Source organism: Cottoperca gobio, chromosome 17 (genome assembly GCF_900634415.1).
Source record: "Cottoperca gobio chromosome 17, fCotGob3.1, whole genome shotgun sequence".
Taxonomy (NCBI): Eukaryota; Metazoa; Chordata; class Actinopteri; order Perciformes; family Bovichtidae; genus Cottoperca; species Cottoperca gobio.
The window spans coordinates 10826966-10847195 of record NC_041371.1 but is presented as its reverse complement, the minus strand read 5'-3'; the positions used below and the strand labels follow the sequence as shown (position 1 = coordinate 10847195).

General features: G+C 42.6%; 1 protein-coding gene across 5 annotated transcripts in view; it reads right to left on the bottom strand.

Annotated features, from left to right (window-relative positions):
• Positions 1–7682: 7682 nt before the first annotated feature.
• Positions 7683–20230, bottom strand: part of znf521 (zinc finger protein 521) — an 87615-nt gene continuing 75067 nt past the window's right edge. For all 5 annotated transcript variants that reach the window (XM_029452717.1, XM_029452713.1, XM_029452716.1 and 2 more), the window contains 2 exons: positions 19560–19675; positions 7683–9158 (listed from right to left, as the gene is read on the bottom strand). In XM_029452717.1, the coding sequence (XP_029308577.1) occupies positions 9129–9158; positions 19560–19675 (146 nt within the window). In that variant the 3' untranslated portion in view covers positions 7683–9128. The remainder of the gene's footprint in view (positions 9159–19559; positions 19676–20230) is intronic.

Sequence of the window (20230 nt, the reverse complement as noted above, 5' to 3'; positions counted from 1 at the left end):
AAACGTCCCATTAAATGTAAATGTATGTAAAATGAAATGTGTTATGAAAGCCTAACATTTCTCTATTTTTGGAGAACATTATTATACAATAGATTAATAATAGATAACATTTCTCACACACCGAGTATTGTCTGCAAATGCAGCACCCCATGTACAACATAACATGGCTTATTTGCTTTACTGTAGAAAAACAACCCAAACAAAAGTAAAGATTTCAGTTTAAAAATGTTAAGACATTGTTTTTAAATTGTTTACAGAAATTATTTGGCTTTATGTGAGAGAAGTAATATGTTTAAAAACTAAATATAATTGACTTTGATGCATGTATACTTATCTGCCGCTAGATGTCACCATTAACCTTTACAGCTTCCCGTGTGCGCAGCGCCTCAGCGTTCAGCTTCAATTCATCACAGAGTGAAGTCAATCTTTGAGATTGGCCACGGTTTCCATGAACTGTTTTACTCTATTGTTTGAGTTTCAATCGTCAGTTAAACATGTGCTGTATTTTTACACCTGGACCCTGACCGATTGAAATTGTAATAGAGGAATGTAACCTAATAAGTGGTCTATAAAAATTGGACGGTGCTCTCTTTACATTTATTCACAGCGAGTCCTTTCACTGTCACTTAGTGTCATTTGCAAAGCTTGAACAGTTACAGTATGTCCGATACTTTAACACATTTTAAACAGTTTATAAAGTGCTGTTATGCCAAATATGTTTTGGTAACTGTTACTTTAAATATTAGAGTAGTAGCCTAAATGTTGTGCTCTTGGCTCAGAAGAAACTATTAATATAATGTATAAAATTCATTTTTTAAGTGAATTAAAAAGAAAACACACATTTTTGTTACTGGCGAAGGATCTTAATGCACAATATAAATGCATTTTAAATGTAGTTGCTGTCTACCTGTTGGCTAATTGGGTCAGTGCCAAGTGCAGAGTGGCTTTTGTTTGATGTGCAGTTGAAATGCTGAGAGTGCAATACCATTTTTGTATCGTACCCTAGTCTAGGTTTGATTTGATAGATTAAATTAGTTATTTCCAGATGTAGACTTTTAGATCTGTAATTACGCCATCATGTTAGATAGTGGGGTTACATTTGCAGGTGCCTGGGTCCCACAGGGGACTTACATTGCTCAAATTGTTGCTGTTGCCCGTGTGCACATCTGGGCCCCTGGTCAGGTGCTGGGAATAAGGACACAGCTGCAGGGAACAGGCCTCTGCTCCCCCTCCCTCACTGCCTCTCCGCCTGTGGTGTGGTGAGGGGACAGAAGCACACTTTGACCAGAGGGATGCAAGCACATTTCCCTGGAGACAACAGAACTGCATTTATCAGCGGAAAGGCAAGCCTGGGTTTACTCCCTGTGTATCTAAATGCGACAGCAAGAGCCGTATCACTGTGAGGAACGCTTGCACTGTGTGCAGTTATATTAGGAAGACTACTGCTATTGATTTTCTTGATAGATTGAAATGTCATGGTATGTGTGCCAAGCTGATGTGGCTACTGACTGGCTGTGTTGGAGATCACGGCAACTTCAATTGGTGTAGGAACGGTAGCACTATGAAAAATACAGATGAGAGATTTTAATTATCTGCGGGTGCAAAGGTGTTTGTTTAAAAAAAGAAAAACTCCTATTCAGTGTGTATACGTGAATGTGTTTATTGGGGGGTTGGTCGTCTGTGACCCCAAGCAATGTATCTTAAAGCTGTGACCCCAAATGGAGCGCACCTGTGCCCCTTAAGTTTATAGAGTCCCATTAGCAGAGACTCAGTCAGTGATCAGAGGGGGGAAAGGGCCTATATAACGTCCCCATGAGAATCTCTGAATAGTTAAACTCTTAGAGTTTCCACTTTAGGACTTTGTTAGGAGGACTTAATGCTGAATGCTCTTGTTTTCAAACTGAATAACACCTTTAGTATACACAATGCACAATACAAGGTGACAGATGTTGAATGATGGCACTGTAATGTTTGGCATAAGGAAAAACACACAAGATATTTTCACATACTCAGTACTCTTTTCAACACAATGTGCTACGCTGGTATTTTAAAGTTAAGTTAGAATTTAAAAGTGAACCAAGACAAGACCAAACCACTTTAGTCTGCAGATACAGGTCATAACTGTGACCTCTTTTGAAGTTGTAGCATCACTTAGTGTACACCTTCCCCCCGCATAGGCTGTTCCCTTTCTCAGCTAACTAAATGTAAACCGCAGTTTAATATTTCATGAGGTACTCAAAAAAGAAAAACAGACTATTTTTGCTTAATTTTTGCCTTTTCCGTTCTTCCGTTTTTCCCTCTGCTTTTTCCTGCAGTGTACTTCCTGACTAGAGATTAAATAATTCCATTGGAATCCTCTTAGGATGGGTTCCCAGCACTTGGCAATTAAACAATTACATTTAATCAGCATGGGGCGACGCTTCAAGTCACCCTCATTTCAGACGTTGATTAAAAGCAATTCTGCAGTGGTTATTGCTGTCGACTTTCGAAACTGTGGTTCACTTAGGTTTACTGCATCTGTGGGGTCAGGTTGGATAGCAATATGGCAGGTTCAGTGATGGTCGAGAGCTGTATCTGCCTGTGGTGGGTAAAACAGTAATGATAGAACTCATGGCAGACCTTATATTGTCCCTTAAGTCAGAGTTAGTTAGATTACTTAGAGACATTTTGACCCTTCAGCAAAGAAGACTCAACGAACAATGGATAGGAGAGGGACATTAAGTTACGCTTGTGGTAGACCAGATGTGGGAGCGTGTGTGTGTGTGTGTGTGTGCGCACATTTCTTTTCATGTGCATTTGACTGTGTCCATACACAGCTGTTTTTTTTCTGCATCTACATTTAGGTGCATCGGCAGTGAATGAAATGCACCTTGACATATACAATTTCATCATGCCATGCAATAACATCTCCCTCTGTGATGGCAAACAAGCTGCAAGAGGGTACAGGGGGAGGAAGGCTTTTGTGTGAGCCGCATTTGACATTTATACTTGAGTGAAAGAGTGCTACGTGGCATAGGGCTGGAGCGGACTTCAGTCTTCCCCAGTGCAACACAGATGAGTTGTGATGGATACCTGGACCCCTCTTGTGAAACCCAGGTGCCCCTGTTTCATAAGGCACCCCACTGGCTCCCCAGCCCTCTTAATTAGCGGCTTCCGTCAGCTGGCACCCAGGCCTTCAAGCACCAGTCACTGGCCTCTGCTGCTGAAGGAATCCAGTTCACTCCAGATCTTCAGCTTTTCTAACAGATGGATATACATGGGCGGGCTTAGTGCGAGGCATCAAGGTTTTTGCAAATTTGTAAATCATCTGTGAATGTCCTGGTATCTACATTAGAAGCGTGCATGGAAGGAGGAGAAAATGCCGTTAAATGTTTCAGTCGGTGTGTTTCTTGGTTTTAATGAAGATGGGCAACTGCAGAGCCTAGGCCATGCGTTTGAGTCTGCAGAGACACTGTGACAAGACATGATGATTGTTATATGTTGAAGTCAAATATAGATAAAAGGTTTCACCAGGACTGGAATGTAGCCTTTTACCCAGTGCAGTATCACAGCAGCGGGAACAATCGTCTCTTCTAATGACATTCCCCAAGTAACTTCTTGCTTCTACGAATCTCACGGGGGAAGCGCTACAAAAAGTGATAATTACATGAAATATACATAGAGAATAAAGGGAGCATGTTTACATAACCAGGCCCATAAATATCTGACGGAGAAGACATTGTTCTCTGACTCCTTTTAAGCTGATCTCCCAGGGATGCCATTTTAATGACATGATGGTTTAAAGAGATGTTGCTCCATCTCGTTCCATATTTAATTAACTTTTGCTTTTCTGACGCAGAGGAAAAACAGAATAAAGAACGCGTGATAGAGACAAACACACACGATAGCGAGGAGACAATAACAAATAGCTGGGAGAACAGAGAGGGAGACTGGGGGAACATGAGCAGAGACCTTGTCATGCTTTTGTGAGCTGTTTACAATACAAGCGATGCAAAGGGAGGCGGAAGGGGGGGTGGAAGAGCGAGAGGGAGGAAGACTGACATGGGTGAGAGAGGATGGAAGCGAAGGATGAGGAAGACAGGACAAGAAGGAACAGGAAGCCCCGGATTTAATAAAAGAGAGAGGGATAACATTTTAAAAAAGGAGAAGAAGAAGAAGAAGAAGAAGAAGAAGAAGAAGAAGAAGAAGAAGAAGAAGAAGAAGAAGAAGAAGAAGAAGAGGAAGAAGAAGAAGAAGAAGAAGAGACGAGAGAGCAGGGAACACTGGGAGAACGAGGCACTTGTTCTCCCAGGGGGCTCCATTATGGAGCATGTTTTAGTTCATCACCAATAAGAGGGAAATAAATGTGAAACTGACAGTATGTGTTTAGCTGACATTCCAGATTCACCTCAAATAAATAGAATAAACATAAAAAAAATAAAATAAGAAAACAAAACCTTGTTTGTATTCTAATTTGGCATCTTTCCACACATTTTGTGCAACACATACCAGTGTCACGTGTTCATTAAGTAAACATGTGGCAGATGTCAGTGCGCAGAGATTCTTTCACACCAGTGTTAATATGTATGCTTATATATACAGAGATTTCTAAGGACAACATTTTGGAAAAACGCTGATATTTCTGCATATGTGGTCGCTCGCACCAACAGCCCTGAAACACTTGAACTGGTTTCAGCGGCCACAATGAAGTAAAATCATTTAACCAATGAATTCATGTTCTGCCACGTAGATACAAGGGACTTAGCCCAGAATTTCAGCGTGCCCTCCTCTCTCTCTCAGTGTATTTTCCATTTTTACTGTCAGCTGTGTACGGTGTACGCTGCATTATTGATACTTTCTTTCCCTTTTCTCTGCTCTTGTTAGACTCTTCGCTTGTCCTCATATCATCACACCGGCCACATTGCCTGTGGAGCCTGGAGAGTTGCAGGGAATTTGACCCCACCTGGTCTATATTTTATTGCTTGGTGTTTAATACATTTTTGAAAATCCTCCCCCGTCCCATCCGTAGAAAAAAATAAATAAAAATCTAGTGCCTTGTCTATTTCAAGTGTTTGCCTTGGTGAGGCAGAGGGAGATGACTGGAGGGGGATACTCACCTTCAGCTATCCCAGTTCAGGAGACAGGGGGGATCATTATGAGGGGCTACAGAGGAGGGAAGAGTGTGAGTGAGTTTGTTTGTCTATATGTGTGTTAGCTTGATGATGGACTGAGGACTCGTCCAGGCTGTATCCTACTTCTTGCCCAATGTGTGCTAGGATAGGCTCAAGTCCCATGTGACCCTGAACAGGATAATCGGTTTAGAAAATGTATGGAGGGATGAAAGACGCGTTTTCCCTACATAAATAAACTCAGAATAAATGTTTTATTTTTAAATACATTTATTTACATTTTCAAGTTTTGTAGCTTGAAGTGTTGGATGAAGGTGGATATCCTCTAAAGGTGATATTTACAGCTCCAGGCACTTTTCATAATTATTACCAGAGGACTTTCTGTGCCATCCATACATTTGTAGAAGAAAAGTCAGTAAAGTAACTTTACTCTGAGGACGACTATTTGAGATACGGCTTTCACAACAGTTTTGTTTTCTTATTCTCATTACTACAATTACATTTTAAAGACACAGAAACAGGGTGCATACAAAATTACACAGGATATACAGGAAAGACAATAGCAGTACCCTTATTGTGCTTGATCCATAAACACTGTGGCAGGGCTACATACTGAGATGGAGGCGTCCATTTTGCTGACACAGTTCTGAAGTGAAAAGATGGCTCTCTGGATGTGGAGTGCCGGTGTGAGAGATTGGGTTACCCCAGACACTCCCAGCGGATCTCCCGGCCAAATGGATCTGGATCTCACGCTTGGGCGCACATATTGAATGCCATAAGAGGTCTCTGAGGTCTCCTTCAGTGGGAGGAATGCGCAGCCTAACAATGTGGAGTTTTCACCAAACTAAATTTTGCACCAAAGAAAAGTGATAGCAAGGACACTGGATCACAAGGGACAAACACCAAATGCGTACCCACATTTGTGCAGGTTGCTCATATACCGGATAAACTGGCACATTTTCAGCCATGTGGATAGCAACATATTGCACAGGTTGGATCTCATAATTCTTTAATAAAGTCTTAACACAGGCTGCCACTTTTCCTCTGGGAGACTATGGGTATTATGCTGTCAAATGAAAAAAAAAAATGCCATTTCACACACATCCTGGACAAGAACAATGGCATTTCAGTTACTCCCTAACATCTGGCCCGACTGCCTAGTTTCACCAAGGACTGGCCAGGCTCTTAGCAGCATTGAGTACCACTTGCATTGAGGTTATGTTCAGGCGACGACACCGCAGAGGATCAGCCAAGCTAAGTTATCTCTGAGCAAGCCATCCATTCTGCTGCTTTCTGATGGAAGAATACTTGGGGGCTGCGTAATTATATTGCTTTAAATGAACCCCTGAGAACGCCCCTGCCAAAGCGCCCACAAAGTCTCACACTTGGGCGAGTGTCAGAAACACATCGCTTGTGTATACACTCATGTGTGTAGCTGTGTGTGTGTGTGTGTGTGTGTGTGTTTTGCTGCTTAGGCTGGCGTTAAAAGGGAGGCCGCAGTGGTTCTGATACGCCTCACAAGTGAATTTAATTAAATCATAAATATGAGCTGGAGGCCGCCACCCAATTTAATGTAATGGATGATGTGGGCCAGTCCATCTTTGGCAAAGCAAAGTTCTGGACCCGTTCAAATGCCCTTGAAGCTTATTAAAAGTGCCTGGCACGGGGAGATGCTAGCAAAGTTGTTTAATGGATGCCCAGCTTGCATTCACTATGACAGTTAATGTTGGGCCGTACCATCTCTGCTCTGGACGAGGGGGTTGTGTCTCCACTGTGGAAGTCTGTCACTCTAAGAGGCACTGTCCATTCCTCACCTGATCCTCATGATTAATGTAATAGAAGCTAATAGATGACAGACAACATGCACATTTGATGTTATGTTTGAAATGAGAAAACTAAATAAGACACGCTTCAGAAACTATATTAACATCCAATGAGGTCACGTTTATGTTTTTATTTATTTATGTTCTTCACATTATAAATTAAAACAGTATTGGAATATGCTTCTCTTAGTGTTTGTATTCATTTTTGAATATTCATCCAAATATGGTATATTGCTGAATTTGATATAAATTGAAAGGTAGTTTAACTACTCACAGTATAACCTAGTTACAATGAGCTGCAGCGATGAGCCTTTTCAAAACAAAACTGAAAGCTTCAACAAATGTTATGCTGCTCGCGTGTCACCATTGATGAATCATTTGCTGAGACAGACAGATGTTGTTGCATGGGTTTCATCCCATCCCGCAAAGGCAGAAGAATCTTTTTCTCGGTCTCCCGGAGTGCTGGAGGCTCCCTAAATAGACCTAGCGCAAGGGTGTGTAGAATGGGACCGCACAGGGTGATGGGTAATGGAGTCATTAATAACACAGACCTCCCTTAAGATGCTCAGATGTTTGTTAGCGAGAGCCACGAGGGAGCGAAGAAAAATAGGATCCAATTTGATACAATGAAAAAAAGCAATGTAAGCTTTTGATGAGGATTGTGTTTAGGCTGTCATATGTCTTAGGTCTTTGGCCACACACATTAACACACAAGTATGTTAGATAGATAATGAAGGGACAGTGAAGCCAGTTCCTCATACAGTTTTTAATATTTCCATCACATGTGCAACACAAAAAACGAGGTCTGCCAAATACAGAACTCCATATTTGTACAATACATTTTAATAACATTGGAGATAACTGTCCTTTTGCTGCAGGAGATGGTGATTTCCTGTAAACTGTATACGAACAATTCTCAATCAAAATGTCAAAACATTAAAGTTTTATACAAAAGTGCATCTCAGGTTCAATGAATGCAAAACATTTACATAACATAATGGTTTAAAGTTTTGTATGATGCCACAGTGGCTTCCAGCTTGAGCAGAGCGCAATGGGACACTGCAAAGAAACAAGAGGAGTACATGGGCACTCTCCAGGAGAGCCGGGGACAAAGTTTTTTAACTACTGTATGTCCCCAGAACAGACTGAAATTATGTTCAGTCTTCATGACCCCAAATCCAAATGGATTTACTCCCTCACTGCGAAAAAATATGTATAGATAACAAAACATAAAGAAATAATTTTTCCAGTAATCTCCAGGCTTCAACGAGCAGTAAACATTGACAACAGAAATGTACAGGTTGAGTCAGTGGGCTGGAGATTTTCCCCATGCTCTGAGAGCCACATGGGAGCTTTACGCCTCTGTTCGCGAGCCAACCAGAGGAACTAGCCTTTTCAAAATCTGTGTCACTGCGTTTGCATATATCAGCATCCTGTCCTGTTTTTCTGTTCTCTGTGTTGTTTTTTCTCTTTCTTGTTTTTGTTTTTTTCCCCCCCCTTTCGTCTGAACTCCAGCGCAGGCAGTGCAGATTAGTCGCACCGCCGTTCTCAGCTGGTCCTCTGGCAGCCATGTAACGACGGACACACAGACAATATCTCAGCCTATGCTGGTGAATCAAGCTTTTCTACCCCATAATGATTGACCATGTTTGGATACAGATTGACATACTGCGCAGTAGGAGGGCCGCTGATGAAAAGAGTCCTCCTGACAATACTTGCCGGTTCCTACAGCTTGCTACGCTCTCAGTGGCACCCTGTTTCTCCTTTACACAACTGGTTGAGTCCCATCTGGTCTGATTGACAAGGTCATTGATATTTTTTTTTTTTACCCTTCTCTTTTTTTGGACAAACATTTTGAACTGTACATTGGCAAATACTGTATAAGATTGCAATATAGCTGTAGTTAAGCAACACATGAAGAATTCTATGTACAAACAAGTTGGCTTTTTCTTTATTTTTGAAATAATGGTTAGTAAAGAACAGAGAGGGTTCTTTTATGTTCTTTCCCCCTCTTTCTTTTATTTTCTTTGCTTTGCTTTTCTTTTTTCTTGCTGTGGCATGGTTCCTTGTGGTGAAACTGAATCAAAAGTTCAGTGCAAGACAGTCAGTGGGAAACTGCGACGGTAATTGGCGGTCAGACATTATTCTCTGCGTCATGGGATCCTTGTTCTTGGCCATGCCGCTGATCTTTGCCATGTTAGCTGCTGTGCTGAGTCAACGAGTGGTTCTGCAAGGACACAAAAAGAAACAGGGGAAATATTATGATCATCTATCATTTTCCTTCCCTTTCATTAAAGGGACATTATTCATCTTCCATACCAATGACGCTAATGCTCTACACCTTGAAAAGTATTTGAAATATTATGATTGACAAGCACTTTTGATTATTATGACATCTGAACATCATTTATTTCGGCGTTCATTATCCCGATCCAATTAACTTGCACAGGAGTCAAACCTGTGAGCGTCAAAAGCAGTTGGTGTTAGGAATAAGGACAGTTAAGTCGTGGTCGAACACAAACGCACAACACTACTGACAGATAACATCCCATTACTCAGAAATCCTGCTTCCTGATCAAAGTATGTGTCCATGGAAACAAATCCATAAAAAAGGCACTGGCACACATGATGAAATATCATTTTTGAGTCTTGTTTTTTAGGCTGTTGACGATTTGATCCTCCACACTTCTGTAAATATGTAACGGTGCACAATTCAGTATGACAGGATAACAAGCTGACAATATCACTCTATTTTGCTGTATCTCCCAAATTTATGCAGGCACACACACAGGCCTTTGAGAGTGGTTGTAGTGGGGCAGCTGTGCCAGGTTCTTTAAAGGGAGTGTGGACCAGGGGGTGTGTAACTGGTGTCCCTGGTGGGCTGAATCCAGGTCATCTTTTGAAGTGACTGCTAATCCCTTTAATGCAAACTACATGCCCCACTTGCTGCGCTCTGTTTAAAACACGGACTTGGACTCTCTAAACTGGCATGGACTAGACACACCTGTCACAGAGTCATCAGCACACATGCATGCACAAACACACACACCTCAGTGCACACACACATACATTTTGTTCTTCACATAGGCACAGAAACAAGTGAAATGCCATTTTTACTGCTCAACTAGTTTTTAAATAAAATGGTGAGGAGGAGACTAGTATGATTACTGCAACCTCAGTGAGAAGGTTTACCAAAGCAGTCACCTTCAGTTCTGTTGGTGCAGAATCCCTCAGGCAGTGCTGGGAGACGACTATTAGCCCCCCCTTGCATTCATTCCTTCCCTCTTTACCCTTTCAGCTGCTTCCATATAAAGCATTTAAACACCTCGACAGCTTTCCTTTCAGCTAGGGCGATTACTTCCCGACAGGTGGGGTAATAAGCTGTTTGACGGGGAGCAGGAGTGTGACCCCTGTAAGGGTTAGAGTGGCTCGCCTGGGCCCTGCGCTCCTTTTTTTAAAGAGGCGGCCCCGGACAGCTCCTCTGCTTCCCTCTCTCCTCTCTTGCTGAAATAAAGCTCCTTTAAGTGAGTCTGGGAGGAGACTCCCCACGGGACGCTCTCTCTTTCTCTCTCTCTCTCTTTCTCTCTCTCGCCCCACCTCACTTCATCCCCCTCCTCACACTCCACCAACCCCCTACCCCCCGGTGAAGACATCCTTGGTGTTGCTGAGGAGGGACAGGAGCACGGCAACCTTATTAATGAATGCGGCCCATTACCCGTCAGCCTGGCTCCTCGGCGACTCCCAGAAGCCCCTGCAGTACGTGACTTCAAATGGCAGGATATTGACACGAGGAGAGCAAAGCGGCTAGGACTGAGTGCGTGTGCCCATGTGTGTGTGTGTGTGTGTGTGTATGTGTAAGAGAGAGAAACAGAGAGAGAAAAATTGTGCTCAACTGAATGTGCATGCCTTTGTGTGAGTGTGCCAGTGCGTCTAGGTGTGTGTGTGTGTATATGTGTCTGTGGACCCCAAAGGAACGTAGCTCCTTGGATATAATGTAGGGCTCGTAACAGCTATTAGAGGGGAAAATAACCCCTCTGGGGAATGGCTCCCCCCTCTGCATGTCCCAGCTCTGTCTGACACACACTGCATTCTACCTTTTCCTTAAACATGCCAGGAGTTTTCTCACTGAGGGCTTTCTCAAGGACGGTGTTAAACGACTTCAGTGGCTGTGGCAGCCATGCAGACGAAAGGGAAATAGAGGAAAAGAGGGGGGGGGGGGGTAAAAAAAACGTTGAAAGAAAATGAAACTGATACCTTTATCTCTGTGGATACTGAACTCCACAGAGTAGCTATAAACTGTTCTATGTGTGAGTATGGAAGGAAAGGAATGTGGGAATTCACTTTCCAATCTTTATCCTTGTCAAGTTATTCAAGTACCTCTGCAGCCGCGCTGTATAAGTTAAATACTTACCCAACCACAAATGTCAAATTAGATGTGAAACACATAATTCACATGCAAGATGCAAGAGAATGACCGAAATGTCCAGTGCCCTGGTAAGGAGGATGTCACTAATGGTGTCACACCAGAATCTCTGCAATTTAGGATTAGATGCCCTCCATTAAGCCTTTTAGCTCTCATCCTAACTCCCTCCTTCAATGCCATCCTATTCCCCCTGAAACTCTGCCATTCCTCTTATCATCTATTTCCTTCCCTTCTATCCAACCCTTAATCTCCTTCTCGATCCTTTCAACCACCTGCTGGCCACACAGGCCTGCTGCAGGGCCCAGCTACCAGCAGTGTTCAGGTAAACCATAGCACACAGTCAATTCTCCACTAAATTAAATTTTGCTCTGATCAATAATGCGCATCCGCTTCTCCCTTATGAAGACTGGCTGCATTGGCTCGGAGCGAGCCTCTTCCTCCTCTCCTATTCTCTCACCGGCTTCATGCCACCGTTAAAACCACCACTTTCATCTGATTACATCACCCTACTGCAACGCCCTCAGGGGTAATGGGAGAGGAGGGGGAACATCCGGCAGGGGTTTTGTGTACCCATGCAAACAGGTGCAACATGTCTGAGGAATTTAACACTGCTGCAGAGAGGGAGAGGGTGAGAAGAAATGGGGAACGATTGGGGATGAACAGAAAGCGAGAAAGAGCCAGTAGGCTGGGGAGTTGATTTATTAACTAATCATTCTTTATGTCGTTCCCCATTGCTCTGGTCTCCATCGATAGCACCCGGTCTCCAGTGAGGCAACAGAGGTGCATCTCTTACATCAGCTCTGCGAAGAAAGTCCAGCGGACTAGCAGACACATTCTCTCTTTCATCTGATCTCGCTGTATTAAAGACGATCTTCACATTGTCTAACATCACAGGGGGAAGATGTAAAGCTCAATCGCAACGCTAACAATGTTTGATTACCATTATGTTAATACCTGCAGAGCACATGTTAAGTAGGCTACATTGTGTCTGCTCTTTTACCTGGTGTTATCCAGCATGTAATATTAAACCCAGGCTTTATCGAGTTGTTAGAGAGCTGAGTGAGCAGTAACGACTTTTTAAGCTATGGCCTTTTTCAAGGCTCCTGTAACAAACAAAGCAGTATGCGCCCAACACAAGTGTAGAGCTGACCACGGAATTGAACTGAATTTGTCGCATTACATATACGTATGTAGCCCTAAAATTCAAAGTGCTGTTTCTTTAAATAATAACAATTATATATCATATATATTTTATAGAAATGAGTGTATGAACTAAAACTTAATAAAAGCATAAATAAATGCAATAATGTTTACAAGGCTGTTAACTAATTGTAATGACAATGTTTTATTAACAGTTATTTGTATGTCAGCATGTCAGTCTAATGTTAAGTCGTAAAAAACAATCAAACGCTTTTCTTTATGACTACAGGGTATAAAAAGGTATAAAAAGCAAAGTAATAACAACTACAGAACAGATTATTACACAGTGAGGTGATATTTCCTAAGAGTACTGTAATTGTTACATTTCTGACAAAAATAAAACTTATTACAAAATGTAATATGTAAATGTGAATATTTACATTAGTTATTGATTATTTAAAGAATCGAGGCATTTATTTGCTAGTGCAACAGTAAAGCATAGACATGCTATGCAAGTCAAGTAAGTCTTAGTTACAGTAAAGATTATTCATTAAATAAACTAATTAGAATAGTTAAGCACATTTATTTTAACCCCTGCAGCTAAAGTGTCTTATTTAGTTGATCTATAATCAAATATTTGAAGGAACAGTCTAAACTGTAAACATCCCCCTCTAAGCTATGATTAAAAGTGTTATCAGTGTGTGCCGAGTTTCTCTGTCTCTTACCCTGCATGGCTGACATAAGGTACGTCTGCATAGTTGCATCTGGAGCACGGGGAGTGTGCACAAAACCACTGAGACCTGTGCATACCCGTAGTCATCACTCAGGAATTTAATTAACGCATAAGAGAACGTCATCAAATGATACTAAAACAAAGAACCTATGGTCTTTCTTTGAGGCTCCAAAATGCAAGGTGACTTTAAGTAATGAAACTTGGATATTTGAGTGTGTAATGATTGAAAGATAAACAATGGGCAGTAATGACCCCATTTATTGGGTAATTTTGTAAAAGTTCTGCCACCGTGAGAAATATATTGTTTATCGCTTAAAACTGCCGTGGAGAAAGACAAGAGCGCTGCATTCTGCCTTGATCTTTAATGGTGTGTTGAACTCAGCCCAGTATTGACTCAGTTCTCCCTTTGTGCATTCCCTACTGTTGACCAGTCCACTGAGGGAGTAATCCTTCCCTGCTTTGACCTGAGGCCAGGCTTACTGCTGGCTAGTTTAGCCAATGAAGAACACAATCAAATAAATAAATAATACCGCAGTTGGCATTCTCCATAGTCATCACTTATCAGGCCGCGGGGAGGGTTGACCCCAAACACTGTTGTGCCACGACCGGCCTGGTGTCCATGGTAACAGACTGTCTTCCTTGAAGTGAGGTGTCCGGGGAGTCATGGTCATACAGTACCAGCACTAGGGTGGAGTTGACAACAGCAATGGATTTCAATGTCTTCCATGTGTGTCGCTCTGCGTCCGGTGATATTCGCACTGAACGCTTGTAAAAAATGTATAATAAATCCATAATGCTTGAAATGCTTTGATTAGATGTCTAACTACCCCAAGCAAATGCTTCTGAGGTGTAACCGGAGATGACGGACCACCCTTTTTGTGTGCTGGTGCTTTGTAGCTCCAAATGATACTCATTACCCTGTCTAAGTAGACAAGTGAATGGTACTAGAAACACACTATGCAGTGGTCCCGCTGTTTGACTGAGGTAGCAAAACAACTGCACAACTGCTGTGTTATTATGGGGCCTCATTAAGTGAGGAGAGAGTGGGAGACGGGGAGAGGGGGAGAGGGAAAGCAATAGAGAAAGGGCCGGTGAGAGAGAGGAGAAAAAAAAGAGGAGGTAGAAAAAAAAAACACAAGAGAGCGATACAAACTGTATTCTGAGGTGATAGCAACACACAGATGCCTTTCCAGCCAAAATGAAGACTATGACTAAAGAACCCAATTAAGGGCTTTCTTAGGGGAGCCATCTTGGGAGGGGGATGGGTCTTCCTGGGACATGAGCCCTGGGCTACATCCTCTAATTAGACAGAGCGAGGGGGGAGGATCTCTGCCTGTCACTGGGAGGGAGATGGGGTCCATGGGGTTCCACATGTCAGTCCCAGAAACAAAACACAATTACTCTCACATTTAACCACTTCAGTCAGGGACAGACTTTGACTAGGGATGCTACAGAGCGTCTGCCCCCACCTCCCTCCCTCTCCTGTGCTGCTAGATATGCCACTTCACAAATGCGGAGATTTTTGAGGACTAAATTTTCTCCTGCATTTCCATGCTTCTATGGGAATGTTTTCCCACCGAAATTGAGAAGCGAATCAGAAAATTTGCTTTTAATTGACCGGTGTCATTTACATCCTTTTCTAAAACTGAATTACTTTGGTGGTGCGATGTGTGAATTTGAAATTCGAGAGGGACTAATTGTTCTAATGCCGTTTGTTTTGGCCTCTGCTGCATTTTGTTAACATCAACAGCATAATAGACACTTGAAAATCAAATCACTACAGGCAGTAAATTAAACCTGTAGTGAATTTCCTGAGAAGCGCTTAAAATGGCATTTATCAAAGTTGTTGAAAAAGTCAACTAAGAAAAGTAAAAGAGACATGTTTGAGGGAGAGATCTAGTGATGGATTCCAGCACAGCACACAAAGCGTCTCCTCTTTGTTTGGATTTAACTTTCCCCAGTGGTGCAACACAGGAAAAAGAAAAAAAGAACAGCTCAAAGGCTTCTGGGAGTTTTTGTCATGTCTCCCTCTAGACAATGTGTTTGCATGCACATATCAGACCCTGGGAGAGACAGACACAAAGACAAATACATACAGCGCACACTCACAGATGTATACACACACATGCACTGAGAAATAGAGAATATCCTCCCAGGATCATTAGGTTTGTCATGCTGTCTAATTCTGATCCACCTACAAAACTAGAACACAACTATTGTGATACATCACTAGTCTTCTAAGGCTGTTTATGTCCCCATTTACAGTGTGTGTACAGTGTTGTACATAATTATAAATAAGCTTAAATATTAATGATGGCGCCTCACAAGCAGATGTTTTTTTTTTCCTAATTCATTGTTCTTTTATTTTGTAGTGCAACTTTTTGAAATAGTGACAGAATTTTGAGCACCTGGGGTGATGAAGAAGAAAACAAGTTGTCATATAAAAGGAAGAAAAATATATATACAACTTTCAAAAGCGTGAAGAGCTGTCATACTTGGCAGATCAAGATATTCAGAGAAAATGGGGTGTTTGAGAGCCGCTTAGGGACAAACACATGAAGCTTTGCTTTTGTGAGACACTTTTGGGACGCGGGGCAGTTGGGGCGTTTTTGGGGGCATATTTTAAAATTCATAAAATAAAAAAAAAAGAAAGAAAAACTTCTGGGGAATTAAGTCTCTGCGCTTGATACTGACGAGTGTCGTTCTTAAGATTCCATGAAAAGGGAAGGGGAAAATGACAGGCCATAAAAAATTGTTTTGAAGAGCCATCATTTATAAAGTCTACTTTAGTTATTCCATGCATTATAATATCATAAAAATGCAGCACACTGGATACACACTTTGGATACATTTAACCCATTTCATACTTTCTCTCCCCCCTACTCCCACCTCCCTATTTTCTGTCTTAGACGGACGTTATGACATGCATAGCTGTTTACACCTGGTGACCGTGAAGCCTATAAATATGCTTAATTAAAACAGTGGAATTGGTCACAGCTTGGCAATAATGGCTATCACACGGGGAGAGGAGAATCTCATTTGTGTGGGGAAGTAGAACATGATGCAGATGTGTTCGTCACTTTCAGCACTCATTAAGGCCAGGGAGCTTTGGATTGTCTTTGAAAGAATCCTTTTAAAAGACACTCCAATTAAGGTACGTGTCCTGCGGGCGTCTGAGGAGAGGGAGAAGTCATACAGTACCCCGGTCCTTCCTCTCCTCCGTCGATCTCGGCACAACTTAACACATGACTTACAATCTCGTGTCACTTCCAAGGAATGATAATGAAATTGGAAGATGGAGGGGGAAAGAGACAGCCCAGCTTAAAAGGACCAAGGGAATCTCGTGCAGAAAATGTCATCTTCACTGTTGTGTAACTTCAATCTCATGGTCTTGTCTTTGGAGGAATTGGGATCACTGGGAGAGAAGCCTCTGATTGCAGCCCTCCAGTACGCCGCATCACTGGAGGAGCTGCAATTGCGTGTTTCTTCTCAAACGAACTGCACTCAGAGAAATGTCAGATTTAAGCCGTGGCTAATATACTGCGCATCCATCAGTTAATGAATCTGGCTAATTAATCCAGCCTAGCAGCATTGTCAGTGGGTCGGTTTCTTTTGCATTGTGCAAAGCTATCTGAAGCCAACGCAAAGGGAGAAGGAAGTTTATTATCAAGTTTCACATTGCAATGTGGCCTTGGCTAGAACCCAGGGACTTTTTTTTTCCTCATGAGGGGGCAGCTCCTCTGAAATGACAGGACAGTGGGTCTTATTTGGGAGAGAGGATGTAGTGAAGCCATGTCTCCTAGCTACTCAAGGGGTGGGCAGTAGATGAGGGTCAGAAAAAGAGCTGCACAGCCAGCCCGCTTGCCCTCCCTATCAGCACCTCATGAAATATCTAGACTTTGCTCCATATTTTAATGGGGTGAGGGAGAGGGATGTGCAGGGTGGAGGCTGTGTGAGTGTGTGTGATGGTGGAGGAGAGTCCTCTGGAGAGTTTTGAGGAGAATGGTGGTCTATGCATCTCAGTGCTTATTTTTTTGTCTGTGAAAGAAAGAGGAAAGAGGGCGAGAGATAGAGAGCAAGAGAGATTATTCTCCTTTGGAATCTGGATTCTGGGGCACACAGGCCCAGGAGTCAGTCAATCTGGCCAGTCTGAGGGGGGCGGCTGGGCGGGGGGTCCTAGGAGGGCTGATTAGACGGATGCTCTCCCATCATCCATCTCGACAGGCTGGCGAAAATTGGCTAGCCCCTCGCAGGGTAGAGTTCACAGGGGGAGGCGGTGGGGGAGGATGTGGAGCGGTGTACTGGATACCTGTCACAGCCTTTGGTCTGTTTCAGGATCTCAGCAGCAAATTAATAAAATATCGTTCCTGCTTCCCTTTACCTGCCGTGGCAGCTCTCCCTCTCGCCGCTCCTTCTCCCAGCTTGCACTGGCCCTTTGACCCCTCCGACTACTGTGAGAGATGAGGAGCCCAGGCAGCCTGTGAGTGGGCCAGAGTGTCAGGGAGAAACAGGGAGAAACTCCAAACTCAAGACCTGGCAAAGAGACAGAGCTTCTACTTCTCTCGCTGCTGGAAGACAGCTCCACTTCAGACAGACTGACAAACGACTGCCCCGTGTCAGAGAGACATTTTGAAGTGTGATGCATGGGAAATGGCAACCGCAAACAAACAGCAACTAAAAACAAGACTCCAAGCTGCACGCTTAGTTGAAGGCTTTAACTATAGACAGTCAAAAAGGAAAATATAACATCTACCGTTACAAAGTTCAGGAGTTGCATCTTAAGATAAAGATTTTTTCAAAACTTAAGAAAGCTTTGATTTGGTCAGAGTATAAATAAACTCTGGACGTGTATTTTTCTGTATGAATGTGATAAGAAAGAGTACGTATGCACAGATTTATATGAGCTACATATGTGTTTAAGAGAGTGTGAGCATGCACTCACATGGGACTGCCTTTAGAGGATGGCACGGGTTGAGCGTAATGATCGTCTTTATCCCCCAAGCTCATTCCTGCTCTCTTTTCATAACCCCCTGTTTCACAACAAGCCATAGGTCTTTCATGTTCTACCCTTGTCTGTTCACACAGAGTGTAAAACAATATAATCATGCATGAAACAACACCTCCGGGAGGTGGAGATCACTTCATTCCAAAAAATGTCAAACAAAAAAAGTAGGAAAACATCCCCAGGTTATTTGAGATTGTTTCCAGGCACCTGCAACAACCCTTGCTTTATAGAGAACATTCGTACCAATGAGAGATGAACATGTGATAAACAGGAGGCCTTGTCATGAATGAAAAGACTCTGTGTTGGCAGTTTGGTGGAGCACGAGGCTTGTTAAATAACCTTCTCAGTGGTGGAGTTGCATGTAGGTGGATCAGGACTTGTTTTATTCATGGTTGCGGTGCTCAAATGACCAGCAGATAATGATCAGGTTCACCTTCCTCCTGGCAGACACACGCCTCTGTGTTTACAGCTGAATCTCAATATGAAAATTGTTGCCAATCAATGAGCTGCCAAGCCCTCGATACTTCCTCTGGCTACCCGCTAATACATAGTGCTGCTAATCCAAGTTTAAGAAAAGGTGGACTTGGAGGATGTGGTCAGGAGCTTTTGGTTTCTCTCTGAGCTTTAGGGCAAATTAAGATTAATTTCAGTGATTGGATTGAACACGATGTTTATAGATTACTCACATTTTTAATGATTCAGTTTCTAAAAGGTAATAGAAAAAGATCTGGATATGAGAAGTGCACCATGTGTATGGTAGAGAATCCCCCAAACAAAACAGAGCTGCTTGAAAACACCACCGCAGTGAAATAATATAATAAGGTCTGTTTCATTTTTTCAGGTTCTCCAAGGACCAGAGAAAAAGATTGCTAGAAAATGGATTATCTCTCTAACGTTGCAAGTTCATAAGTCCAACTACTAACTTTGTTGAAGGGCAGATACGGTCTCCCAGAGGACAAAGCTCATATTTAGCCATGAGGCATCCTCAGTGATTAGGAGGGGAGATGCAGGCATATTGACTCAACTGTGTTTTTGCCTCTGCACTGTATGTAATTACCTCTTCAAAAACGAACATTCCACTAATCCTCTAATTCCAGATATTTTAGTGCTCTGCTGGTCTAATAAGCAAATCATATCATATCTGCACATCACAAATGAGCTTTGGAAACGGACTGAAATAATTCCTTCTGAGTCTCTCATCCCAGCCGGGATGGAGGGGATAGACGGAGTGCAGCGAGTGGTGTTTAGTGTTTGTTAAGCTGTCGTGTGTGATTAGCGGTCGCAGCTTCTGCTGGTGGCCCTTTTGCTCCACCAGCCCAAGGCTCACCTGTAACTCTGTCTGGAAGAAGAACTTCTGTGGGCACTGCGAGCAGTCGTAGATCTTATCCTCCTGGCCGTGTGCAGAGAAGATGTGCTGCTGGAGCTTATTGGCCTGGACGAATACTACAAGGGAAGGAGACACAGAGGAGAAGCAATTCATGAACATGAGTGCAAGACTTTCAAAATCCTGTATATACTGCATTTCAAAAAACTATTTTCTTCCTAATGTTGACAAATTAGACGAGTAAACAAGTAGAACCTTGTTGCCTGCATTAAGGGAACAAAGGCACAATCATAATTGCATCTGCCTGACTACTTTTTTTAAAAACAGACATGTCAAATGGCAAGGAAAATGGCTTAATTACAAACAAATGAACGCACTATCAACAATAAAAAACATTGTTATGAGCTACATAATTGGAAAAAGAAAACAGAGAACAATTTAGATGTTAACAGTGAAGTGGTCGTATTCATGGCGCTAGAGCTAGCGAACGCATAATGTTTTGGGAATAATGATGCTCTTTATTTAGCACAACTGTGGGGACAACAAGCCAGAAAATAAACAACCACAAAACACTGGCATGGCTTCAAGTGCAAAACATGGCCTCCATTAGTCTACATTGCTAATTATATTGACAATATAAATATTCATGGTGTTGCGCTACTTATTCATGCAGA